Source organism: Punctularia strigosozonata (assembly GCF_000264995.1).
Source record: "Punctularia strigosozonata HHB-11173 SS5 unplaced genomic scaffold PUNSTscaffold_2, whole genome shotgun sequence".
Taxonomy (NCBI): Eukaryota; Fungi; Basidiomycota; class Agaricomycetes; order Corticiales; family Punctulariaceae; genus Punctularia; species Punctularia strigosozonata.
The window spans coordinates 674,969-699,572 of record NW_006767434.1 but is presented as its reverse complement, the minus strand read 5'-3'; the positions used below and the strand labels follow the sequence as shown (position 1 = coordinate 699,572).

The 24,604-nt window shown below is 56.9% G+C and overlaps 11 protein-coding genes across 11 annotated transcripts; 6 read left to right on the top strand and 5 right to left on the bottom strand.

Moving 5' to 3' along the window:
• The first annotated feature begins 152 nt into the window (after positions 1 to 152).
• On the top strand, positions 153 to 896 carry PUNSTDRAFT_49592 (uncharacterized protein). Its single transcript, XM_007379834.1, has 3 exons — positions 153 to 458; positions 511 to 619; positions 681 to 896. The coding sequence occupies exon 1, from the start codon at positions 165 to 167 to the stop codon at positions 450 to 452; it is 288 nt and encodes a 95-aa protein (XP_007379896.1). The 5' UTR covers positions 153 to 164; the 3' UTR covers positions 453 to 458; positions 511 to 619; positions 681 to 896.
• A 3,805-nt stretch (positions 897 to 4,701) lies between these two features.
• On the bottom strand, positions 4,702 to 6,398 carry PUNSTDRAFT_110856 (epoxide hydrolase; the record flags this gene model as incomplete). Its single annotated transcript, XM_007379833.1, has 9 exons — positions 4,702 to 4,870; positions 4,938 to 5,106; positions 5,170 to 5,238; positions 5,358 to 5,479; positions 5,541 to 5,608; positions 5,665 to 5,693; positions 5,755 to 5,797; positions 5,861 to 6,012; positions 6,071 to 6,398. 9 exons carry the CDS (start codon positions 6,396 to 6,398, stop codon positions 4,702 to 4,704), a joined length of 1,149 nt encoding a protein of 382 aa, XP_007379895.1.
• Positions 6,399 to 7,142: 744 nt separating this feature from the next.
• Positions 7,143 to 9,425, top strand: PUNSTDRAFT_141071 (N-acetylhexosaminidase; the record flags this gene model as incomplete). Its single annotated transcript, XM_007379832.1, has 12 exons — positions 7,143 to 7,673; positions 7,726 to 7,763; positions 7,821 to 7,872; positions 7,922 to 8,071; positions 8,119 to 8,139; positions 8,191 to 8,287; positions 8,338 to 8,604; positions 8,656 to 8,704; positions 8,757 to 8,841; positions 8,893 to 8,970; positions 9,030 to 9,090; positions 9,146 to 9,425. 12 exons carry the CDS (start codon positions 7,143 to 7,145, stop codon positions 9,382 to 9,384), a joined length of 1,668 nt encoding a protein of 555 aa, XP_007379894.1. The 3' UTR covers positions 9,385 to 9,425.
• An 867-nt stretch (positions 9,426 to 10,292) lies between these two features.
• On the top strand, positions 10,293 to 11,690 carry PUNSTDRAFT_130583 (uncharacterized protein; the record flags this gene model as incomplete). The annotated part of the gene is made up of 1 exon (XM_007379831.1): positions 10,293 to 11,690. One exon carries the CDS (start codon positions 10,293 to 10,295, stop codon positions 11,688 to 11,690), a length of 1,398 nt encoding a protein of 465 aa, XP_007379893.1.
• Positions 11,691 to 12,112: 422 nt separating this feature from the next.
• Positions 12,113 to 12,385, bottom strand: PUNSTDRAFT_60380 (uncharacterized protein; the record flags this gene model as incomplete). Its single annotated transcript, XM_007379830.1, has 1 exon — positions 12,113 to 12,385. The coding sequence occupies one exon, from the start codon at positions 12,383 to 12,385 to the stop codon at positions 12,113 to 12,115; it is 273 nt and encodes a 90-aa protein (XP_007379892.1).
• A 1,242-nt stretch (positions 12,386 to 13,627) lies between these two features.
• Positions 13,628 to 13,905, bottom strand: PUNSTDRAFT_60227 (uncharacterized protein; the record flags this gene model as incomplete). Its single annotated transcript, XM_007379829.1, has 2 exons — positions 13,628 to 13,779; positions 13,848 to 13,905. Coding segments are annotated over 2 exons (210 nt in total), but the record flags the coding sequence as incomplete, so codon positions are not given.
• An 18-nt stretch (positions 13,906 to 13,923) lies between these two features.
• On the bottom strand, positions 13,924 to 14,327 carry PUNSTDRAFT_60850 (uncharacterized protein; the record flags this gene model as incomplete). The annotated part of the gene is made up of 2 exons (XM_007379828.1): positions 13,924 to 14,018; positions 14,102 to 14,327. 2 exons carry the CDS (start codon positions 14,325 to 14,327, stop codon positions 13,924 to 13,926), a joined length of 321 nt encoding a protein of 106 aa, XP_007379890.1.
• Positions 14,328 to 15,079: 752 nt separating this feature from the next.
• On the bottom strand, positions 15,080 to 16,964 carry PUNSTDRAFT_110853 (terpenoid cyclases/Protein prenyltransferase; the record flags this gene model as incomplete). The annotated part of the gene is made up of 8 exons (XM_007379827.1): positions 15,080 to 15,258; positions 15,332 to 15,501; positions 15,542 to 15,855; positions 15,941 to 16,073; positions 16,261 to 16,412; positions 16,521 to 16,579; positions 16,643 to 16,755; positions 16,816 to 16,964. The coding sequence occupies 8 exons, from the start codon at positions 16,962 to 16,964 to the stop codon at positions 15,080 to 15,082; spliced, it is 1,269 nt and encodes a 422-aa protein (XP_007379889.1).
• Positions 16,965 to 18,662: 1,698 nt separating this feature from the next.
• On the top strand, positions 18,663 to 20,488 carry PUNSTDRAFT_130580 (uncharacterized protein; the record flags this gene model as incomplete). Its single annotated transcript, XM_007379826.1, has 2 exons — positions 18,663 to 18,841; positions 18,895 to 20,488. 2 exons carry the CDS (start codon positions 18,663 to 18,665, stop codon positions 20,486 to 20,488), a joined length of 1,773 nt encoding a protein of 590 aa, XP_007379888.1.
• Positions 20,489 to 21,465: 977 nt separating this feature from the next.
• On the top strand, positions 21,466 to 22,284 carry PUNSTDRAFT_20713 (DNase I-like protein; the record flags this gene model as incomplete). The annotated part of the gene is made up of 1 exon (XM_007379825.1): positions 21,466 to 22,284. A coding segment is annotated over one exon (819 nt), but the record flags the coding sequence as incomplete, so codon positions are not given.
• A 1,092-nt stretch (positions 22,285 to 23,376) lies between these two features.
• On the top strand, positions 23,377 to 23,904 carry PUNSTDRAFT_30670 (uncharacterized protein; the record flags this gene model as incomplete). Its single annotated transcript, XM_007379824.1, has 1 exon — positions 23,377 to 23,904. A coding segment is annotated over one exon (528 nt), but the record flags the coding sequence as incomplete, so codon positions are not given.
• Positions 23,905 to 24,604: the final 700 nt, after the last annotated feature.

Here is a 24,604-nt window from a genome sequence, read left to right as displayed (position 1 = left end):
CGGGCTGGATCGACCTCGAATGTGGAAGCCAAGCCTTCGGGCTCTTCGTGGAGACCATCGGTCGTCATCGACTCTGAGATCTCAGACATTTCGAGGAAATCCGTTCCATCACGTTGCTCATCGCCGTCGCTCTCAGTATCGGTGGTCATCGTTTCGTTCATGACATGGCTGCCATCTTCACCCGCAACTCCCGTCAGAGCGGGCACTACCGCCAAGCTTCGTTCGTCGAAGGAGAAGGAATGCAATTCGCGCTCTTCCTCGTCTTCCGCCTCTGGCTCCTCCAGATCAGGGCCCGCGCCACCGGCTTGAGGCTCGCGATGTCTGGCAGAGGCTTCCTCTTCCGTGAGGCTCTCAATATCACGGAAAGGGTCGTCACTCTCTCCCTCGCCATCGCGTTCCGGAATAGCTTCCACGAGCCGTGTCGCTTCGTGTGTATCGCGTACCCAGCGTAGCATGACCTGCGCCCGATTCAGTCAGCCGGTGATTTCTGCCTCCATTAGAATAAATTACCTTGTCAAACACCATCCGACCGACACGATCAGGCACGCCCACATCGTGGGGTGCAATGTGCGTGATCTGCTTCGGACCAGCATGCTTCACGTAGCTATCCACGGTACCACTGTTGGTCACGTAAAGGTTGCTCAGTCGCGCGGAGAAAAAAATGCAATGCGATGACTCACGCGGTCAAGGTGGTCCCGGTCCCACTGGTGACTGTGCTTGATGACACAAAGCGGTTCAGGTCCTCGCTGGCGCGCGCCCGCACCGAGTTGGAAGGGTATGCCGGCACCGCTGCGCCGCCGGTAGCCAGATTGGGTGCATGGTGATTACCTGCCGGAGAGGGAGGTTGCACCGCCACTGTCGGCGGAACGAGACTAGGTGTGGTTGCCCTGAGTTGTCCATCCCTGACTTGAGGATTCGATGACATCGGGGGCGGATCTGATACTACCGGTGCGGGCGCTATGGACAGGCGCGAGACGCCTTCAGCGAGACGTTGCTCATCATCGTGGCCTGCGACGCTCATCGTCCGCATGCGCTTACGAGGAGACGAGCCCGTCGTCGGACGGAACCCTGAAGGCGATCCTTCGGGTGCTTCGCCGGTACCAGCACCAACCGGTCCACCAACGGATGGGTCTTCACCATGCCCGAGACCGGCGGGATATGCTGCCTCCGAGTATCGTCCCGAGCGTTCGGCCTGCCGCAGTGATCCCGAATTTGACGAGCGTCGAAATGACGCCTTCTCCTGAATAGACTGCTCCCCATGGGTTGTTTGTGAGAGATCGGTCGCTACGGACACGATCCGACTCCCGAGGCCACTGCGAATTTGTGCGATCAACTCCGCAGCTTGCGCGCGGTAAGATAACGCCGAGTTGGGGCGCGACGAGGCAGGTCGCAGCGTACCAGGACGAGCGGTGTTCCATGTGTTAGCCATGGAAGTTCCAGGAGATGGCGCCATGGACATCGGTGGGGAAGGTCCGTAGGGGTCAAGGTTCGCGGCCGCGTTGGAAGTAACAGACTTCTCTCCAGCAGTATCGGGAGTGTCGTGTAGTATAACCGACCCATGCCCGACAGGAGAGGTTTCACTATTTTTCCTATCAGCGCTCAGGGGTGGTTCCGCTTCCTGTTCTCGCCCTTCGTCGCGTAGACTGGCAACCGTACTTATGGTCGAGAAGTCCCGTGCTTTCTTGATCTGACTCATGAGGCTCCGGCTCTCGCTAACATAATCCCTGCGTAGCGTCCCTTGTGCCCGAAGATCATCGGGAGGACGCGCGATGGCAGCCCCATCACCTTCTCCTTCACCGTACACATCCGAATTATCCGCTCGGGGCTGTTGCTTGCCGTATAGGAACTCCGTAGAAGCAGTCCGCGTTGAGAGAGAGGGGCGTGCTGTCCTGGATGAAGCTTCCGAGTTTGTACGCGTGAACGCTCCGGAGGTACGGCTTCCGGCGGGGGCGGCACTGGCGCTGCTGGCTACGACGTTGGTTGCCGCACTCTCAGTTCGATGTAGAGACTGTCCATAGAGAAAATGCGTAGTCTCAGTCCGTTGTGTCGACGCGGAGGAATGGGGGAGTAGCCCCGAGGACACGGCGGGCTCTGGCTCCGATAGCTCGGTTTCGGGAGTAAGCTTAAGCCTCTTCGCGCTGCGGAGGTGCGAACGCGAGCCATCATCCTCCAGCACCTTCGAGAGTCTGTTCAAGGCCTTACCAGCCTGACCCGCGCGATCCCGAGCATGAGCAAGCTGTTTCGCCCCATAAGGCGAAGCTGGGCTTTTCGGAGGCCCTCCGCCTGGTAGTTGAGGGTGAGCGCCTGAGAGGGGAGAGAAGGCGTCGCTGCTTGGGGAGTTGGAGTTCACTGCGATAGAATCCACGATGGCCGAGAGGTGTTCGCGTGTAAACGTATCATACTGGAACTGAAACAAGCGTAGCCGTGGATCTGTACGTGGCGTCAGGCATCAGGCATATCTAGGTGAGTCTGTGGTTCCAACGCGACTAACCGGTCATAGGCGTCGCTATGCTTGGCTTTCCTGCGGTCGCAGACTTCCCAATTGCCTTATCCAACAGGTTCGGATGTTTCGGAGTACTCTGCACTCCAGCCAGACCAGAAGGGGCAGATGGAAAGGGTGAGGGAGTAGTCGAGGATGGCATGGGAGAGGGTCCTGCCGAATTTGGGTGAAGGGAATCGGGAGGGGGTCTTGGAGGCATATGGAATGTGAACTGGCCGTTCATGGAAGGCTTCCGCCCGTTGAAGCTCACGTTAGGGATGTCCGTCTCCATGATCTCGTCCGAGGGCTCCTTTTGCACGCTCTTCTCCGAGGAGTCCTTCTTCCCATCGTTCTCGATGATAGGGGAGTCGCGGATTGACTGAGCGGAAGATTTTCGCAGGCGTGTAGTCGTGGTTGGGTCAGGGGAAGGTACAAAGCATTGAGACAGCGGACTGGGGTTCAGAGGAGCGGAGCTAGAAGAGGGTACTGGAGCTTGAGGGAGCTGAGATAGAGGTTGTGAGCTTGTAGTCGCTTGTTGCTGCTGTTGCGGAGGAGAGGGCGGTTCGAACATGCGCTCCAGCTTGAGTGGGGTGAACATGTCATTGCCGAACTTGATCCCTCCTTTACCAGGCGTCTTCGGAAGTATTGGAGGAGGTTGATCTTCTCGTACGACAAAGGTTCCAACGGCACTACTGGGCCCCGCCCCGCCAGCACCGTCCGGTTCGTCCTCCGTGTGCCCCAGTGAACGATCGGGAGTGACAAAGAAAGACCCGGCAATGGGTTTTGTCAATGAGAGGTCCGATTCAGAGTTGTCGTCATCAGATTCTTCCACCCATTCCTCGGCCAGCTCCTCCGTCTGCCAGTCCGGAGCGTACATGCGGTAAACTGAACGCGCTGTTCTGCGGCTGGCTTGAAGAAAGTAGTGCCGCCACGACCGTTTTCTTGTTGTATTAGGTTGTTGATAGGCCCAGCAAAAGAAATGGGTGCGTTATCGTCCAAAGCTCCAGCCGAGTTCGGACCGCCGTGGAGGCGAGCGGGAAACGTGGATCGGAGGTGGAGTGCACGTGATCGCGTTGAACACGCGTTTGGTGCTTCAGCCGCTTTCGCGGTGATCATAGGAGCCTCTGACCAAGCTTGGACCGAGCTTTGTGTGCCGTAAATCAGAATGGTTACTGTTCAATCTTGTACACGACTTTCTTACGGCGATACTCCTTCAAAAAGTATCAATCACTGGCTCTGGATGCTATCCCGCCGACGGAAGTTGCCACCCTTCGCCACGGGAACGCAGGGGAAGACGCCGAAACATCATCTTCGCACATTGCTTTCCAACCGTGAATCCCGCTCACTACTCCCTGACTCACAGCGACCCTAGACGAGCACTTCGACTCCCACGAAACACAGCACATGCTTCATCACAAGAAACGATACTCATACTCACGGCGTGTGCACCTCGTCCAGTGAAACCCGTTTGTACGCTCAGATTTTGTTCAGGCGCCGCTGGCTCTTTTCCGCCGATGATCCATTAAGCTACACGAGGCTTGATGAGGTCCCTTGCCAATCTTGCGCCCGAAGAGAAGTATTGACGATCGATGAGAGCTGGTAGCTGATCGTATGGGATCGATGTTTCTGAGTGTGGGCGGAAGCTCTCGCTTTAGCAGATTGTGCGCGCTCCTTGCCTGTCGGATATTTTCTATGGGTTCTCGCGGAGTCAAGGTGGGGGAGCAACTCCGGATTTGTTCGTAGGCTAAGGAGATTATGAATAGCATCCGAATCCCCGAACAAGTAAATGAATTCGGTATAGCACCGACGCTGCCGTCTTGGGAATCCCGATACCGAAGGCCTCAAATGCAAACCGCCAGTTACTCCATGCGTATGACCGGCAAGTAGGAAGTCCGCAATGCTGTGCTTACCGTCTTACGCGCCTGTGCGTACATCCCTCATTTGCACACAGTCCGTTTTGATCGGCCTTCACTATGGGTTCGCTTGTTCTCTGAGTTCATCGGCGAGGTGACGTTAGGGATGTGCTCGGCTTTCAACGGATTGACATGTACGTTGTATACAACGGATTCCATGACACGTTATATCTTTGACGGAAACGATACATGGCTCATTCTTAGTTCTTAAACAAGCGTGTCGATGTGCCCTCCGCTCGCAAGAGAATACCACCCCTCGTCAACGGCACTCTGACTACCAGCCGATATAGCATAGACCAACTGCATATACTATGTCTTGTATCCATTCTTTCCAGAGACTACCCCGAAAGCCGGCCCTCCTTTGCCAAACATCTCTCTCAGATCCCAGACCAGTTCCTCTGGTTTTTTGTGTGCTGCGAAGTGCCCGCCGTCATCATGCTCAGCCTCGAAGACGACGTGCCCTGTCAATCGGACCCACCTAGAGGAAACGATGAATTATATTGTCAGAAGCGACGGAAAGTCTGCATAAAGTAACGCAAACTGACGATTTCGGAGAAGGGGCAACCTCCTTGGGGAAGTACGACACACCCATTGGAGCAGTTGTGACCTGACTAACATCGTTGAAGTCGGGTGACTGCATAAGCTCGTAGTATATCTTCAAGGTTGTTGCTGGTGCTCCTCGAGAGAACCAGTACACTGATATCCAATCGAGAACTATGGTGTGACGTCTCAAACTCTGTGATCACAGAGAACAGAAGAAGCAAAGTTACAACAAACCTTCATCATCACTCCAAGGATAATCGTCCGTCCAGTGATGAAGCTTCTCATATATCCATGCTAGTAAGCCTATTAAGAGAATCTTGAAGGCTATATCCAATCGTCTGCGGTTGCGTTGTGTGCTCCCGCATATAGCCTATCAGACAGCTCGTAGACTCAAGCCTGGTTGTAACAGGCTCTCGACACACCTGAACCATGGGTCCGAAACCATTGACTGCGAGCGAGAGCCGCTTTGTCGGTAGCGGAATATCCCATCAACAGCGACCCTAAGAAGGCCAGCAGGTTCGATGTAATTGTGGGCGGTGCCCCGCTGTCCACAACAATGTTAGATATGGCCACACGAAGCGCAGACATGCAACACGAGCACTCACAGAGGCATGTTGGTATGCCAAGCCTTAAGGTGTTTGCCTCCATAAAGAATTGCCATCTTGCGCGTTACCTGCTCACACATAGTGATCAACGTTTCTCTCCATAAGAGTGCACAAGTACGCGTACAAAGTGTCCTAGATCTCCGGCTTGCATCACTGCAGAGAATACGGAGAGCTATAAGTCCAAACATTAGGAGTCAGTATCGCTTCTACCCACCGTATTCCGAGTACCCGAGGGATGTCATCAGTTTGTTGGCGATCTATGCAGTTCGACTGGTTTTCAGCCTGGAATTGTACACGATTCATAGAATAGGTGAACGAGCCTCAGCATATCGACCCATTCTGAACCCCTTCTTCTTTGGCGCCTCAGACCAACCGTAACCGGGCAAACCGAGTGCTACCACATGAAAGCTGGGTTCTTCCTGAGAGGAAAGGAGAGGTAGGATTTTTCGGACTTCCAGAAAGTGTCCTGGCCCTGAGAGTAGCACTGTTATTGAGGTGAACGCTCGAGAACGTGCAGTCGATAAGATGACACTCATATCCGTGAATGAATAAGAGCGGAATGGCGTTCACAGACTCGCTCATTTGGTGTACGTAGTGTATCTCCAAAGTATCGAATCCGTCGATCTCGATGTCTTGCGTGAACATAGGTAGTTCGTTGATTTCAGCCTCGAGGCGGCGCCAGTCCCATTCGTTCCTCCACCTGTCCACCAGTCGCTTCACGTCCCCCAGAGGCGCGCCGTAATCCCAGCCAGCATCCTCCAGCTCGTCAGGAAAACGGGTAAAGGCAAGCTTTGTTTTCAGTTGTTCCAGTTGGGTGTCGGGTATGTCTACTTTGAACGGTCGTTCTGCGCTAGCCATGGTGTTCGGAGTCAAGCCTGACCAACAATGCAGGATCATCCGAGGTGTCTCGTGATTGCGTTCGCAAGAATCCATTTAGTTGAACTTTCCACATTCCGCACAGGAATGCATGCGATGTGAGCTATACAGTGGGAGAAGCCGACGGTGCCGTGCTATATCGGCTGAGAAGGTGCTTTGACCCTCACAAAAGCGTCGCCAACATGGAAAACAGGAGAGCCACACCATGTGCAAGAAGTCTGACGAGCGGAGACAATGTGTTGTATTGGAGCTTACATCCGCATTAGTGTCAATGGCAAGATCACAGTCAACGAGCCCGTATGAAGCGGGTGCCGGAGCAAATTCCCACGGATACAGAGTTATCCGACGATGCCACGGGATTGCGGGAGGTTGTCCCCTCGAAGCCCTCACTCGTTTCAGAATTGTCTGCCATGCATCGGCCGTTAATAATGGCCCTCATTTCGAACACCACAATCGATACGTTCAGTTGAGAGATAGTTATCTCGGAAGCATGCTTCATCCCGGTTCTTCTTCGGCGCGCATGGGACTTACTTCTCTGTGTAGTCTTCTCGAGGTTTCTGTTCATGGATCTCCAGAGTTCATTGTCTAAAGAACTTCAGACGTCCTATCCTGCTTGAGCCTATGAAGTCGGAATCCTGGTCTCGTGGTGTCCTATGGCACATGTGGTACCTTATCAAGGTTGCATAACTACGGGTGAAACGTTGGTCCTTGCGTTGAACCCTCCTGATGCTGGTCCAACATCGGCTTGTTGTCGCAGTAACCTGCGTACCTGTCATCGTCAACGCCATTTGGCCCCTTCCTACGACGATCAAGACCGGACGAAACGTGTTACGTCTGGCTGACGAATTCTCTATACAGATCACATTTCCGAACCCTCCGACCGACCTCGTCGACGCCGTCAGTCGCACCGAGCACTATGTCAAAAGCGATCATCTCGGGCGACTGGTCGTCGATCGCGGCCAATCCGACTTGGGTGTGCTGGAAGAGGCGATGCAGTTGACGACATTGAGAGTAGAGCTTGTCGATGGTGCACCGCAGATTCGCAGCATATCCGAGGAAGCCACGAGAGACATATCTGAGAGGAATGAAGCGTACTCATTGGATATCCCAAGCACGGGAGGTCCTGCGATGTTGTCGGCGAATACATCCCTCGGGCTATTCAGGGGCTTAGCAACATTCAGTCAGCTGTGGTATACCGTGGACAACATAATCTACAACTTGGAAGCCCCCGTGTCGATTGATGATGTACCAGAGCTTGTAAGGCACCTGTTCTGGAATTTGTATAGGATCGTCGCTCACCTTCCTGCAGCCTTATCGTGGCTTCATGCTTGACACATCAAGACATTTGTGAGTACATTCGAGATCTTCCATGCACTATGAGCTAACCGATGTGGATTGACGCAGCTTTCCAGTGTCAGATATTAAGAGGACTTTAGATGCAATGAGCTGGGTCAAGGTAGCCTTCAGTGATGTTCGACGATCAGCGAGATCTGACTCGACGAAAGATGAGCCAGCTCTACTGGCACGTTGTGGATAGCCAAAGCTTTCCATTACAGATCCCTGGATTCGAGGAAGTTTCCCGGGACGGTGCCTACTCAAATTCGTCTGTCTACACTCCGTCCGACGTGGCCCAAATTGTCTCCTACGCGGCAACGGTGGGTGATCCTCCACATACCTCAATTTAAGGCTAACATTGTGGTAGAGAGGTATCGATGTTGTTCCCGTACGTTTATGAAGGCGTCAAGTTCTCATCAGCATCTCACCTCTCCTCCAGGAAATTGACACCCCTGGACATACGGCTGTTATATCGGAGTCGCATCCGGAACACGTCGCGTGCCCACAGGCTACACCGTGGGCCTCGTTTGCGAGTGGTGAGCAACGGCGTAGTCGTGTTCACAACTTCGCCCTGAGATACCGTCAGAGCCTCCTGCAGGCCAGCTTCGCCTCGCCTCGCCGTCTACCATGAACTTCACGACAAACCTGCTATCCGCGGCCGCCAAGCTGTACTCGTCACGCTTGTTCAGCACCGGCGGAGACGAGGTGAACACCAACTGTTATGACCAAGACGACGAGACGCAGATCGAGCTTAAGGCGACCGGGCAAACGCTCGAGCAGGCATTGGGCGTTTTTACGCTCCAGAATCACGCGGCGTTGGAGAAACTGGGGAAGACTCCCATAGTCAAAGAAGGTACCTGGCTCCGATCATATTGAGGCCTATACTCATATCACCGCATGATAGAGATATTACTGGACTATGACGTCCCCTTATCAAACGAAACCATCGTGGTGTAAGCCCGGGCATGTAACGAGTAGTTCTATGCTGGCTAAGTGTATTCTCAGTGTGTGGATCAGTTCTCAGAACGCGACATCGGTGGCCGAGCGTGGCTACAGGCTCATCCACCAACCGTCTGACTATTTCTACTTGGTGAATAGACTGCATTGAAAAGAGCAACCACGGGGACTAAACTATCGCCAGGACTGCGGCGCTGGTGGCTGGGTCGGCTCGGATCCATCGGGGAACAGCTGGTGTGATCCCTTCAAGACATGGCAGAGGGTATGTTGTTCTTGATGTGGTGTGGTGATAACACGAGAGCGTCTCGACATCAACTTCAGGCTTATACCTTCGATCCATATGCCAATATGACGGAGACGCAACGCAAACTCGTCATCGGAGGTATATGGGCGTGCTTTCTACCCCAATCATGCCTGCTGATGACGTGTTTCTCCAGGTCAACAACCTCTCTGGACCGAACAGGCATCGCCGACGAACCTCGACTCGATTGTCTGGCCCCGTGCCGCCGCTTCAGCAGAGCTTTTCTGGAGCGGGCCGTCGAAGACAAATGTGACAAGCGCGTTGCCGCGCTTGCACGAACTTGCGTCTCGGATGAGTCAGAGGGGTGTCAAGGCGATCCCGCTGCAGCCAACCTGGTGCGCGCTTCGGCCGTACGCGTGTGATTTGGCGGCTTGAGGAGTCGCGGAAAGAGGCATTGGGACGTACCTCGTTACCACTCATCCCTGTTGCAATGCTTCGTTCCTGTATTCGTTGAGATTGTCTGAGAGGCGACCATAAATTAGGGGTAGCTTCTGCCACCCCGACGAGGCGGTGAACCGTTCCGGACGCCTGAGTATGCAGCGCTCGCCTGCATCAACTGTCACATTAATCAGCAACCCTGGTCCGCAAATTTGAGCCTCGTCTTTATAGTCCTCGCCCTAGTGTTCAGCGTAACACCAGAATGCCCGTGATGTGAGTGGAAACGCGCCTTACTACCGATTTGTCCTGACCAGTATATGTTGCGACGGGGCAGTCATGCTGACTGTCCATCGTGTGTATGTAACCCCGAACAGAACGCCCTGCTCGCGGCTCTTGACAAAGCACGGTCCGATAACATACGGAGACTCCAGGGAGAGATCGAGGAGATCTGTGCGAAGCTAGCCGCATCACGGACGGAAGGTGGTGCCTCGGATCTCGTCGACCCTCACGTCAACGTCACGGTTCACCCCTGCACATCGTGCCAGTGTTACGCACACGATGCTGGCGCTATAACATTGAAGCCACGTAATGAACGTTCAAGATCCTTGCAAAACCTCCTATCTATGAGAGAGCATCGCTGCCATTCAATCCTGGCTCTTCTGTATGATCACAACGCATCCCGGCCCATCAATTGCATGCCCGTTGAATTGCTACAGCACATCTTCACTTGGCAAATCAAAACCATCTACGATTTCGACTGGGAGCTTCTTTGGCCCGATCCCCGCTGGCCGATAACTTTGACACAGGTGTGTCGTCTGTGGCGCCAAATTTCAATGAATAGCCCAGTTCTGTGGATGTGCTTGACGCTGGATAGTACAAAGCCGGGCCCGCCGTTGACGCTCGCTATGCGGGAGCGGTTTCCTCGTCATCCTCTGCGCATATTCTGCCCACACGACAACCAAAACCACACTGATCTCTCCGACATAGTGGCGCAGAATCGTATGCGCATCGCCGGACTGTGGATCGACGCTGATACAGATGCTGGTATTCTATCCGCTTTGGACGCATTTCAAGGGTGTGCGCCCGAGCTACATACGCTTTATATCCAGCTATCCGCATGGATCTCTCCCGCCAAAACCGCCGCGATCGAAGCTCGTCTCGCCGAGCTGAGCGCACCTCTTATCCAGTACTTGAGGGTGGATTCCGCTGCTACCCGTTGTCTATGGAACTCGCAGATCATACGGGCTTCAAATTTGCGCCATCTCTCCATTTGTGGTTTCGAGGAAGTCCCTGATAGCGAGTCGGACGATAGCGGATCAGCCCAATCGGAAGACAAGCCTGACCTTCGAGAGGTCCTGGACGTTCTCGTACATTTGGAATCATTGGAAGTCTTGTGTTTGGTGTATTGCTCGCCGCCTACGCATCAATTGTTTGTCGCTGAGAGGCGGCCGTGTCCGCGATCGCTGCAGGAACTCGTGGTTTGGGGAAGCGCCTGCGACAGCATCAACATCTTGCAGAACCTGGAACTCACGCAGCCACTCGGACGAGTGGTGCTGTGTAACACCGTCTGCGGAGACTGCGTCGATTTCACTCTGGCCCTATTGCAACTTGTCGAAAAACGCTGCGTGCTTCCGCGGGACGTGACCTTGGAGGCCGAACAGCCAGAGGAGGAGAAATGGAATATAGAATTGGCGCTGGAGTTCGGACGCTCTCCTTCGACGCCTACATCCGTCGGCTGGAGTTTCCCAGTCGGTATATCATTTCAAACCGAGGACGAGGCAGAAGCGCCACTCGTCCTTCAGGACATCATACAGATGCTGCGTACATCGCGCATCACCTCCCTCGCGCTCAAGGGGCAGCTAAACAGCCCGAATGCGTTCAGAAACAGTAGGGGAGAACTTCCAGGAAACTGGCCATCGCAAGAGATATCTGTGGGGTGTTCCTGGGCCTTCATTTCTTTGATGAAGTCTTTCTTGCGTGCGACGAGCATCCTGTCTCGATACAGTGCCGTGCTCCCCAACGTCACATCGTTGGAATTCGCGGATATCGACTTTCTCATGCGCCCCAGATCGAGGACCGGGCAGCCCTGGTTCGAGGTCTTGCGGTCCGGGGTGGAATGGTTGTGGAGGAGAAGGAGCGAGGATGGACGACCCATTTTACGACGGGTGATGTTTCGGAGATGCACAGGATTTTCTGAGGAGGACTTGGAGGTGCTGCGAAGTATGGTCCCTGGCGTGCATGTGTTGACTATGAATGATCTGACTCCGCCCGTCACGATCCCGCCCGGCAATGATTCGGAGTGAGGTTGCTGTTCGTGCCATTAGTTTTGTGGATATTGTAACTACTTGTACGCGTGGCCATCAGACCCCTCTTTTACATCCTTCAAGTGTCTCTTTGATCATCCATATCAACTGGCTTGGGGGCCGACAAACCCCACATGAACTCAGGGAGCAATGGGGCGAGACAGGACCAATAATCATTAGGCCGAACCAGTGAAGACCGTTACAGGGAGAGTGTGAGGGGGACGGGGAAGAGGACTGCATACTAATTCAATCAAGAAGCGGACGAGGGCGCGACAAGACAAAGACGGAGGAGAGAAGCACGAGGAGCGTACGTATATACTGTTCAGAGAGAGACTATGTGTGCGACGTTCTTGCAGAGGTTAGAGAACCAGGGGGAGGGAGAGGTCACCGCCGCTTATCCGTGGTATACTTCCGTCCAAGGCCTACGCCGACCCCGCCGGTTCCTCGATCCCCATCTTCTTCCTCACAATCTCGAACGTCTTCAGCATCTTCCTCCTCGCCCCGAGCGCCGCGACGCCGTTCGCCTCGAGCGCCGCCTCGTCCATCACGACCATGTCCCGCCACTTCATCCCCTCAAAGTTGGGCGTGTACTTGTGCAGCCTCAGGCTCCGGAGCCACGCGGGGATATCCTCCAGCAACTTCGGGTCCACGTCCTCCTCGTCCTTCTTCGCCCCAGCGCCTGCTCCACCGCCCATCCCGCCAGCGCGGCCGTTGTTGCTCGGCGAGCGCCCGCCCATGCGCCCCCCGGGGCCACCACGAGCACCCATGCTCGCCGCGATCTGCTGCGCCTGCAGCCCGGCGAGGCTGAACGGGCTCAAGCCCGGCTGCCCAAAGCCAGCGCCAGCCGCGGCCATCTGCGCCGCGAGCAGCTGCGCCTCGGGCGAGATGCCCATGCCCATGTTCATGTTCATGTTGAGCAGGTACGGGTTCAGCTGCCCAGCCATGCCGGCCAGCCCCGGCATGCCACCCATCCCCATCCCCATCCCCATGTTCGGGCTTCCCAACCCGCCCATGCCGCCGAACCCGACTCCGAGTCCAGCCATGCTCCCGTCGTCGCTCCCGCCGAACCGGTTCGAGGACACGTTCGAGAGCGCCGGGCTCTTCGCGCCCGAAAAGTTGGCGCCGTTACCCGCGCGCCAGTTACCAGACGGGGCCCGATTCGCCTGCTGCTGGCCGCCCTGGGCCTGCTGCTGTTGTTGTTGCTGCTGCTGCTGCTGTTGGCCACCCTGCTGCTGCTCGCCGCCGTCGGCCTTCGACTGGCGCCTAAACTTCTTCGCGTCCTCCATGATCGGCACCCGGCCCGCCGCGCCAAACTCGCCCGCGGCCGGCTGCTTGTTGCCGTTGTTGCCGTTGTTGTTGTTGTTGCTCGCCGGGAACATCGGCATGAGCGGCGTGTTCACCATGTTCGCCCAGCTGTCGCCGACCATCGGCGACAGCACCTCGTCCGCAGCGCCGCCCGGGCGCGCGGAGCGGAACGCGGCGGCGGCGCCCGAAAAGTCGGTGCTCTTCGGGCGCGACGCGCTCGGGGAGGGGACCGTGATCTCCTGCGAGGGCTGCGGCGAGCCGGACCGCTCCGACACCTGGTCGAGGCCGGTGCCGCCGGGGCCCCAGACGCCGCGCGCGTCGGCGGGGGACATGGCGAGCGCGGGCGCGGAGATGCGGTGGGCCGCGTTCGCCTTGAGCTTGGCGCGCTGCTGCGCGAGCACGCCGGCGGCGTCGTGCGACGCCGCGCGCGGGGAGCCGACCGCGTCCGAGGGCGAGAGGAACGCGGAGGACGCGGCGGCGGTGTCGACCGCGAGCGACTGCCGGTTCGGGTTCGGGTTGGAGCCGGGGAAGGCGCGCGCGACGGGCGAGGACGGCGGGAGGCCCGACTTGAGCCCGGGCGACTTGAGCGTCATCTGCGCGAGCTTGGCCTCCATCTGGGCTTGCATCGAGCCGCCGACGGCCGGGCTGAGGAGCGCGGTCATCGGGTCCGAGCGCGCCATCTGCTGCAGGACGGTGATGAAGAAGCGAATCTGGACCTGCGTCGAGTGCTGCAGGAGGCTGTAGAGCGCCGCGGTGCGCTCGGCTTCGGAGAGAACCTTGAACCCTGTATGCATCGAGCAGATGTGAGCAAACGCAGAGAACGAGAGAAGCAGGGCGAGACGAGAGACGAACATTGCTCGATGGCGCTGAGTTCCTCCTTGAAGTTAACGTCGAGGGAGGCCGCAGCCATTTCTTCCTGCGCCGCCGATCAGCACGCAGCGTCCGCTGCACGAAGCCTCTCAAGACGCACCAGAGTATCCTCGTAGCTCTGCAAATTCTCGAACCACTGGTCGATGGCCTCCGCTGCACGCACAAGAAGAAGCAAAAAAACCAAACAACGAATCAGCGCCTCCTGTTTCACTTTGGAAGAGCGGATGTGACCTCACCCTCGGGAGTAGACTGGTAATTGACGTTGTTGACGAGGAGCTCGCTCGTCGGGCGCGCGCCGCCGGGTCTAGGCGAGGCGAGCGGAGCGCCCAGCATGCCCTGCGGGCGGGCGCTGGCGCCGTTGGGTCCCATCGAGGCGCGCGCGTTCGCGGGGCGCCCGCCCTCCGGGCCGGGCGAAGGGCTGCGGCTGCCAGCGCCCGAGGGGGGACGAAGGTTGGCCGTCATCATGCTCGACGGTGTTTACGGAATTAAAGACAAACGAAAAACGGTAGGGGCAGGGAAGCGGGGGCGTTCTCTGTCTGTGTGTTGGAAGGTTGGCGGCGGCTTGGCTTTGGGGCTTTGGGGGCCGGCGACTTTATTTCAAAAGTTTGTTTGCTCGTTCCGGGTTGTGGACGAAATTGTTAACCGGGTGATTGTCTGTGTGTGCGGGGTTGGCTTGGATGGGAGGTTACCACCTGGCACGCCGGTGTGGGACGACGTGGCGACGTCGAGTCGGTGGGTTGTTATGTGCTGGGCGACGAGCTGGGCGTCGAAGCGGGCGTCGTCGAGACGAAGACCAGCGGTCCTGCCGGCCAAGCGTATAGCGACGTGTGCGTCGGCGAAGGGAACAACAACGGAGGGTCAAGAGCGACGGGAGCGGCTGAGACACAAGAGGAGGAGGAGACAACAGAAACAAGTTGAGGCCGGTTCAGGCGCCCCTGGGAACGATCAGCCTCGCCCCCGGGGCCATCAGCCACCCAGAGCCACTTGCAGTGCGAAATTGATCTGCTTTGCTGATCGTGCATCATAATCAGACGATCGGCTCGGTGTTAGCATAAGCTACGTATGTATGAACGACGAGATAATGCGAAACGCTCTGTGGCCAGGTATCATCGACTTCATCATCCATCAGCATCGCATCCTCGAACGCCAAACAGCCTCCCTCGGGCTTCCTCGTCAGCAAGCACCAACGGTATTAGTATGTCCAAGCTTAGCCATCACGAGATCACGAACGACGGCTTTGCAGGGATGTGCTTCCGCGCCCATTCCGCCGTATCGCGCTTCGCGTTCAGCAGGGCGTCCAGCGGTTGGAGTCCCGCCCAGCCCTGCGCGTTCGCCGGCGCGCGCGGCGGGAGCAGCGAGATCACCGCCAGGGATAGGTACGTGTGATACGGATCTGGCGCACCCATCCGCCCAAAAGTTGTGTCAGCGCCCCGTTCCTTCCGAGGGGAAAAAAAGAGGGGCCTCACCGGGATGCTCGCCCGGGACCTTCGCCAGCCCGCCAAACTTGAACTGACACTCGCCCAAGAACGCCGCGTTCCGGTCCGCGTCGACGAAGGCCCCTGCCCCAAGAATCTGGACACCACCACACACACCCACAAAGAAGAAAACACGGGAAAAAAAAGGTCGTGTCAGCTTTCTTTTTTTTTTTTTTTTTTCCCGGCCAGCCCCCCCCCCACCCCCCCGGGGGAAGGAAAAAAGCGAGAAAAAAAAAACGGGGCGCGCGCACCTCCATCGAAGCGCCGCACCAAAAGCAGTAGCACGCGTCCGCGACCTTGCCCGTCCTCCCGCAGAACCCGCCCGTCTCGCCGTCCTGGCACCGCGCCAGCCACCTCACCGTCGCCCGCCGCTCCCTCTCCGTCAACCGCGCGTCCTCCGCGCCCGCCTCGCCCGCGTCCTCCCGCTCGAGCAGGGCCAGCGCCGCGAGCGCGCAGTAGGTCGTCCCGCCCAGCGCCTCGCCGCGCGGCTCTTGCCCGTACCCGCCTTCGTAACTCTTCCCAAAAAAAAAAAAAATAAAATAAAAAAGTATATGAGTACGAGGGAAAGGGAAGGAGGAGGAAACGATGGAAAGGACGAACCCGACAACGCCGTATGTAAGCCACCGCGCGACGGACGTCGATGCCGCCAAGGTCGGCGAGCATGCTCGCGACGGCGACGGCGCAGTAGACCAGCCGGAGATCCGCGTCGGTCGCGCCAGGCACCGACGAAAAGCTGCGAGCAGGAGGATGAGGGATGTGCATTTAGTTTAGTTTAGAATTCGATCCCCATCCGAAAAATAAATAAAAAATCAAACGAGGTGGGGAATATAAACAACGCAACGGTTCGGGCGATGGAAAGTGTGATGAAGCGTAAGCAGAAGGGGAGAGGCACAGAATAGAAAATAGAAAACACGCTTCACCTGCCGTCTTCGCGCTGGCACGCAGCCAAGAATCGGACGAGCCCCGGGCGGTCCAGCCTCGCAAAGTCGTCGCGAAGGATGGCGAGCGAGAGCAGCGCGGCGTAGGTCATGATCAGATGGGGCGCGTCGTACTCGCCGTACTCCGCCCCTGCCTGTACATAGCGACATAGAGTCAGCCCCGTCTCTTGTCTCGAGGAGTAAACGGAAAAGAATGAGCGTGTGTGGGGGGAGGAGAAACCAAAAGAAAGTCTTCGACGCACAGGCTTGTCCGCAGGGGTCATGTAGGTGCTTGGCTTGAACCCCGTCCCGTGCTGTCCGTCTACAACCCCACGTTCAGGAGAGAGCGGAAAAAAAAGAAACGTATAACGCGTCGGAAACTCACGAGCCTGCATCTCCCAAAGCCACGCCCTCCACCCCTCCCTATCCGCTTCCTTCACGCCCTCGAGCGCATCGACGAGGTCCAGCGTGCCCAGGCAGTAAAAGCCCAGCACCAGCCTGTCCCCGAGCGATCCGCATGAGATCTCTTCGGGACGACGTTACGAACGACACACTCACCGCGACGAGTCGATCTCGACCTTGGACGCGGGCAAGCCGACGGTGAGGCACCGCTTGGCGTGCATCGCGTGGGCCGTGCGGGCCAGCGGCCTGAGCCCGAGCCCGAGCCCCCGCTGCGGATCCGGCCCGTTCCCGTTCTGAGAGTCCATGTAAAAAAAGTGTGTAATAAAAACGCGTTACTGTGCGCGCCCCGGTTAGGCCAGGACGTCCGAGTTCGGCTATCTTCGCGCACGATGGGGGGGTTCAGATATCAGATAGTACGCGGGGACATCATGGATCCATCGCCGATATATATATGCACAGGAGATCAACACGGTCGTCACCAGACACGGACAAAGGACAACGGACAACGGGACTGGACGTCGGTGTGAGCAATACGGCGCCAGATCGAGAGCGCGACGAACACGTTCACGTTGGATCGGATGCACGAGCACGGGTATATCGCTGCGGGCTCCGGTGGAGGAGGGGGACGCGATCGTGCAGGGTCGACCCGAAGCAGACGAGAGATCTAAGTAAGACTCAGATGCGGCAAGAGAGAGGCCCTCGGGGGCTCCTTGACCTCTGACCACCACCATGGCAGAGGTCTCCCACGCTCACGTAGCGTAGGGGATGAGAGGAACAACTCACAGGAACACCACCTGGCCCCCCCCCCTCTCTCTTTTGAGGTGAAATGACCATGGAGGCATGCGGCGATGTCGCACCATACAGAATACACGGGAGCTTGAATGAATCCTATGTCGAGGAGGTAAGACGCCCCAAGGCGCAACAGAATGGCTCGGGCGGCGGTGCCGAGAGGCACCGGCACGCCCCGACGGGTGGGAAACCGATACCGCGGAGAAGAAGCACATCACACGGGGACTAGACCAGCGGTGGATGGTTGAGCCCCACTCCAGATGTATGACGAAGGGACGAACGGGGAGTGCAGTAAGACACAGACAAACTGGGCATACCTAGGCCTCCCTGGAGTCGGCACACCGATCACCGTGGGGGACCGTATCTTGAAGCGAAAAGACGCCTCACAGGAGGAGAAGCCGATCACAACGAAGACGCTAGAAGTATCGCTTTAAAAACCGGACGTCATGAACGTAAAAACAAGCGAGTATAAGAGCATACGGCTCAGAGAAGAATAGTACGCTGCAATGATGCAAGACGACGCCCCCCCCAATGAGCTCATCCCATACGACGCCACCCCAATCGTACCCCCATCTCTTCTGCGACGCCTTATGGACCTACTGTCAAAGGACCCCGACATCGGTGAGCTCAGCATCCCACTGATTGTGAGGCGAAAAGGGAAATGCTCACCCGGGTGGACACAGACCTAGAGGAGGCTGGTTTTTACGCCGTGATGCGACGTCGAGTCGATGCCCATAGGAAACTGGTACGGGCCTGGCAACATCTGGGAACGTAGCTAGACTGAGCCTAACCCCGCAGTTGGTGAAGACGGGGATCATCCGCCAAGTGGAAACGCGGCCGATGACCGTGGATACAGGTGAAAACCAGGCCGTCTCGGAGGAGAGAACACAAGATAAAGCACCATCGGAACCGAAAAAGTCGGTACTAACCCGTTTGCGATCGCTCACACATCGTCGTACGAAGTCGGAGCCGCTGCCGGATACGATTAAGATAAGTGTGATGAGAGTGAGCGAGGAGGGGTGGATTTGAACCGTAGCGGGAGACCCCATTGCACATCATCCGGCTAGGACCCCAACTCCGCCCTAGAGAGCCTTAAAACGGAACCCGGGGCCCCCCCGGCGCACACATAGACTTGACTAGACTACAATACCCTACTGCACGCTCCTTTCGTAAATACCACACACACGATCCTGCACGCTGCCCCTCTGCACGACATGGCGAAAGGGCAGAGGAAGAGCCTAAGTCACGTGCGACGTAACCCGCTGGCGGCTGGACCGCCGGAGTCACCGACGGGTACTGCAACCACCACCAACGGCGCCGGGAATACTCCTGCCACGAGCGGAAATGAGGACTCGGCCATGGATGTAGACAGTGGCGGTAACATGACGAACAGGTATGCGACCACCCTACGCTTACGACGGAATAATGAACTCACGCCGGGTGTAGTCCCCCACCCGATGATACCACACCCCTTGCGGCGACACCAAGGATAACGGTCGCCATCGTAGGCGCGTCAAAGACTATCCCACCAGACACCGACACTGCTGGTTCCCAGCACTCGAAGAGGCCCTTGATAGAAGAGGACTCCCCGCCAGCGGAAGTGAACAAATCCCGAGCACTCGCGCGCGAAACGCCCAAGCAGGGTGCCATCGAAACCCCGCAGACTCCGCAGAGGCACGGAGGTCGGCAACCCCCCGCAGACTCCGCGACAACCCCAGGCTCGATCACACCCCTACGCTTCACGCGCACCGCAGCCAGCAACGCCACTGCAGCACCCGAAGACCCCTTCGCTCCCGCCCTCGCACAAGGGAACCCCCAAGGCCCTGGTGCGCCTGTCACCCCTAACCACACGTCCAACGCACCCGTCGCGCACGCAAGCGTCCCTGCCGTCCCTGGACAGCGGCCCGCTTTTACGGCCAACGCAGGAGCCCGGCCAGGCCTGGCGGCCTTCTCGCGATTGCGCAGTGCCCTCGCTATTGGGAACGAATCGCGATCTCCCGGTTCTTTTGCGGCCGCCACCGTAGACATCGAGCACACGCCGGCGCCCCTCGGGGGCTGGCCTGAGATACATACGGAGCACGCCACGCGGGCCTTCGATGGCTTGGATGAAGAGCAAGCTGAGCAGTGGCTATCGATGGAGGGCACCCAGGCGACTGCGTCCATCTTCGACCTCAACACCGATGATTGCGAGGAAGTACTACAATATGGCAGAGAGTTAGAAGCTGTACTCCGCGCCGCGACGGGCTTGACCGAACTCATGATCTCCGTCCCCGTCCGAAAGGCCGCCCCCCTTGACACCAACGGCAACCCGACCAAGCGTCCGTGGTACGAAGGCATCCCCCACAACTTCCTGATATACAACGTCCCCCCGGCGACTATCGACCACCTCGTCGAACAACGCATCTGGGCCCTCCGAGGCCTCGCCTTCGAAGTACGGATGCTCGACAAGTCGTTCCCGCCCCCCCGTTTCGTACAGTCCATCTCAGGCTTCATGATACAGGGCACAGCCTTGGCCAAGGACGCGGTAATTGTGACGCTGAAGCGAAATAAGGCGGCAATCGCCGATCTATGCGGAGAGGTTCATAACGACGACTTCGACTGGGCTTTCGAGGGCCTCCTGGACTCTGTGCATATCGACCAGATCGACGCAAAGGACGGCGGAGGACGCGTGGCTCCTCGCTACAACGTCTTCGCCGACATCGCCATACTGTTGCCCGACAATATGGGAACCGAGGACGAGCGTGACCCTCACACGCTCTGGTTCCGCATCCGCAACTTCATGCGGCACCTTTCGTACACCTCTCTTATGAACGGCTCCGCGATAAACAAGATCCCCTTCACGTGCGGCTACTGCCACGGCATCGGACACCCCAAAGGCATGTGCCCTTTCCCCGAAATCCCTGGATGGAACGGTCCACAAACGCGCAGGGGCAACCAAGAAGAATGGCCGCAACGCGACTACGACGGTAAATGGGCAGGCCCGCGAGGGGCATCGCGCGCCCGAGGGCGAGGCCGCGGCCGTGGACATGGTCGTTTCTGAGCACCCGTGTATCAGCTGTAACCTACCCCGCGAAATGCGGATAACTGTCTTTACGAATACCATGTACGGATCCTGTAGGAGAGCTGGCTCGAGAAAAATGCGCAACAGTCTTTACGCGCAATGATTCGCCGTCGAGCAGTTTGAGTTTGTGCACCTGAGGATAGATCCCGAGCTGCCGCTCGGACAGGGTGAGCTCGGACGGGTATACAGAACCTGCCCAAATTTACTGACCACTAATGTGGGACAGGAAAGCGGGTTCGACTGATCGATCTGGTCGGAAGGACCGAGTGGTTTTGGGGATGGCCCACTCTTACGAACATGCAGGCCTGCAGCGCATCCACCCTGCGCGGACAACGGGTTGGTCGCCCGCACCCGCGCAAAACAAAACCAATTTGACTACTACTACGAGCACAATTCAACATCACAATACAAGCGGCGGAAGGGTCGATCACGGTTTGAGCAACCCCGCTCACCGAAGAGAGCCTCTCTCAACCGCCGGTGGGCGCTCTGATGAAGTAGGCGGGGTTTCGGCAGGCGGAGATGTGCGTGCGGATAACACGCAGACGGCCAGGGAGGAAGGGGGTCCCGGGTCGCCGAGCGAACGAACGGGTAACACAACAGATGCGAGCACGATGCGACCGAGGATCACCATGTCCCGAAGAAGCGCAAATGGTGGTAGGGCAGCAACGAAACTAAATACAAAAGCAAAGCTGGTAATCGCCACCCTCAATATGAATGGGAGGCAGGAGAGTGGAAAAGGACCACTATCCAAGTGGGCGGACATCGCCCGGTTAGTAAGAGATGAGAAAATCAACGTCCTCGCTGTGCAGGAAACCCACCTAGATGACGACGACCTTGCGAAGATTGATTCGCTCTACGGTTCGGAAATACGGGTATTGAACTCTGCTGACCCAGAGAGGGCACACTCTTCGGCCGGCGTTGCCTTTGTACTCAACAAACGAAACACTGCGTGGAAGACGGAGAACGTGACAGTAACCACAGTTGTGAAGGGGAGAGCACAATCGATAAGCTTACTTTGGCATGGCGCAGAGGTGGTGCACCTGGTAAATGTCTACGCGCCGAGCACGCAAACTGATCAACCGGAATTCTGGGAAGAGTTCGCTCGCTCCTTCGAGGCTAACGAACTCCCGCAACCGCATTTCATGCTTGGAGACTTTAATGTGGTAGAGGCCGACATCGATCGCCTTCCAGCGCGGATGGACGATACGAGAGCGGCCGCGGCCCTGTATGGGGTCAAAATGGATCTCGGATTGCAAGATACATGGAGACAAACCTTTGAGACGCGCCGGGAGTTCACTTTCTTCTCGACGCAACAATCCGCGTCACGGATCGACCGGATATACGCAAACGAAACAGCGGCGGAGGCGATCTTCGGATGGAAGATGTGCCGCACCATAGTGGGGACTGACCACTGTATGGTATCTGTGAAATATGCGCCGACCTCGGCCCCGCTCATAGGAAAGGGCAGATGGACGTTGGGGCATGCAAGCCTCTCCGATGTCGCGCTATTCAGCGCAATAGCCGACAGGGGAAAGGAAGTCCAGCGGGCGATGGAGTCCCTACGAGAGAGTGGGGATCAGCGCGGAAACCACAACGTACAAACGGTGTGGGAGGATTTTAAACGATGGCTAAGGGAAACAGCGAGGAAGAAGGAGAAGGCAAACATAGGGAAAGTGAAATCGGCAGTAAACACGCTTGATAAAGCGCTACGGAAACTTGGTGACGACCCGCGGCTCGACGCGAACCCGGACGGCGCCGCACAGGCAGCCCTCCTGGATAGTAAAAGACGACAACTGCTCGGAAAAATGAGGAAAGTCCGAAAGGATGTGGCACGAGCACGGTACCAACTGAAGGGCGAAACGGTGTCGAAGTACTGGACTAACCTGAATAAACCTCGGAAGCCGCGCGATTTGATGAGGAGACTGCGAGCACCAAATGATGCGCCCGAGAAATACGAGACACGATCGGACCGTATGGCGGCACTTGCAGAACGGTATTATGATGAACTCCAAAACGAGAAAGATGGGGCTGCACGAGATCCTACCGAATGGGAAACGAACGTGAACGAGGTTTTCGACAGCATACCGCCTTCCCAGAAGATGCCAAACACCACGCAGAATGACCTCAGCCGTCCCCTAAACGGGGACACCGTGGAGAAAGCCCTGAGGCAGTCCCTCAGCGGCCGGGCAACAGGCATGGACGGTATCCCGTACGAGGTGTGGAAAAAGCTGAACGCTATGCACGAGAGGGCGGAACAAGCGGGAGAAGCCAGCTTCAACGTCGCATGGACGCTGACTATGGTTTTCCAGGACATCCAAAGGCATGGAGTCGACCCCCGCACAAATTTCACCCAGGGCTGGCTGTGCCCACTGTATAAGAAGAACGACCCGACCGTGATAAGCAATTACCGTCCGATAACCCTCCTGAACACAGATTACAAATTAATGACGAAGGCACTATCGCTGCAGCTGGCGGAAATTATACCTTCGATGGTACACCCGGATCAGGCGGGTTTCATCGCGGGGCGCAGCATCTTCGACAATATCCGGTTGTCACAGGTAATGATAGACTACGCGGAAGCAATGGAGATGGATGGAGCTATTGTAGCCCTCGATCAGGAGAAGGCATATGACAAGATCGACCACAAATACCTTGGGCGAACATTGCGACACTTCGGATTGCCAGAGCTCTTCGTCTCGACGATAGAGGCCCTGTACGGCAATGCCAGAACGACTGTAATCATAAATGGAGTCATGAGCAACGGCTTCCGCGTATCAAGAGGCGTAAGGCAGGGCGACCCACTATCCTGCCTATTGTTTAACCTTGCAATTGAGCCCCTGGCATGCATACTCCGCGCCTCAGGGAAGATAAGAGGATACTCCATACCAGGGTTAACCGCGAAGGTGGTACTCACCCTGTTTGCCGACGATACCACGGTCTATCTGAGTAGCAGAGACAGCTACAGAGACCTCCAAGACATACTACGGAAATGGTGCTCCGTATCAGGCGCGAAATTCAACCTCGACAAGACGGAAGTAGTACCTATGGGGTCCCCGGAGCACCGTGCTTGGGTAGTCGCGAATAGAATGCTTCACCCGGACGACGAGCCCTTTGGAGCACGAACGAAAATAGCAGCTGACGGGGAGGCCATCAGATCTTTAGGCGCATGGATTGGGAACATTACTGACTATACGGCACCATGGCAGCCCATCCTCGAACAGGTTAGGAGAGACTTTGACCGTTGGGAAAGGAGCAACCCCACATGGTGGGGCAAGAGGCATATCGTCCAATGGGTAATCGGAGGACGTACACAGTTCCTGGCGAAAGCACAGGGAATGCCGGTCGACGTGGTGAAGAAACTCCAGAGAATGGAAATGGACTTTGTTTGGGCGGGCACCCAAACGAGCACCATCTCAAAGCGACAATTATGCCGGCCGCTCCGCGAAGGGGGCCTGGCCCTACTGGATGTTGAAGCAAGAAACAGCGCGATAGAGATTACATGGCTGAGAGGTTACCTAGATTTCAGCCCATCGAGACCGGCTTGGGCTTTCGTCGCGGATCTGGTTATCAACATACTCCAGCCGGAGGGTATCGCCACAAGAACACAACGAAACATCTTCCTGCAAAAAACGGGCTTCAGTACAGGCGGCCCGAGAGCGAAGAGACTGCCGCCTTACCTTGTTAGTGTCAAGATCGAGACGGAGCTAAGTCCGACGCCGGAGGTGTGACGTCCGGACCTAGCGAGATGATTGTCGGAGTCGAGTCGGAAGAGAGTCGGAGAAAGTCGGAGAAAGTCGGAGCAGAGTTTCGAGATACAGAGAGTGAGTGCGAGTACGGACCAGACTCAAGCTTTAAGGTTTGAGTCGCTACGCGCTCTAAGTCCGTGTCGGAGCAGAGGAGTAACTTAGTCGATATTCGAACTAAGGAGTTAGAGTACAGGAGCTAGGAGTTTATATACGCGGAGGCACGGTTCGGAGCTCGTATCGATAGGGAGTTATCGGAACTATGAACCATGTGGAATAAGGAGTTATCGGAACTATGAACCATGTGGAAACGTCAATCGTAAGGACGGAGCATATGGTTACAAGCTGATAA

Bases quoted from the DNA above. Each gene is read 5' to 3' on its own strand.
- PUNSTDRAFT_49592 (XM_007379834.1), top strand. From the start codon at position 165: ATGGCTGCCATCTTCACCCGCAACTCCCGTCAGAGCGGGCACTACCGC.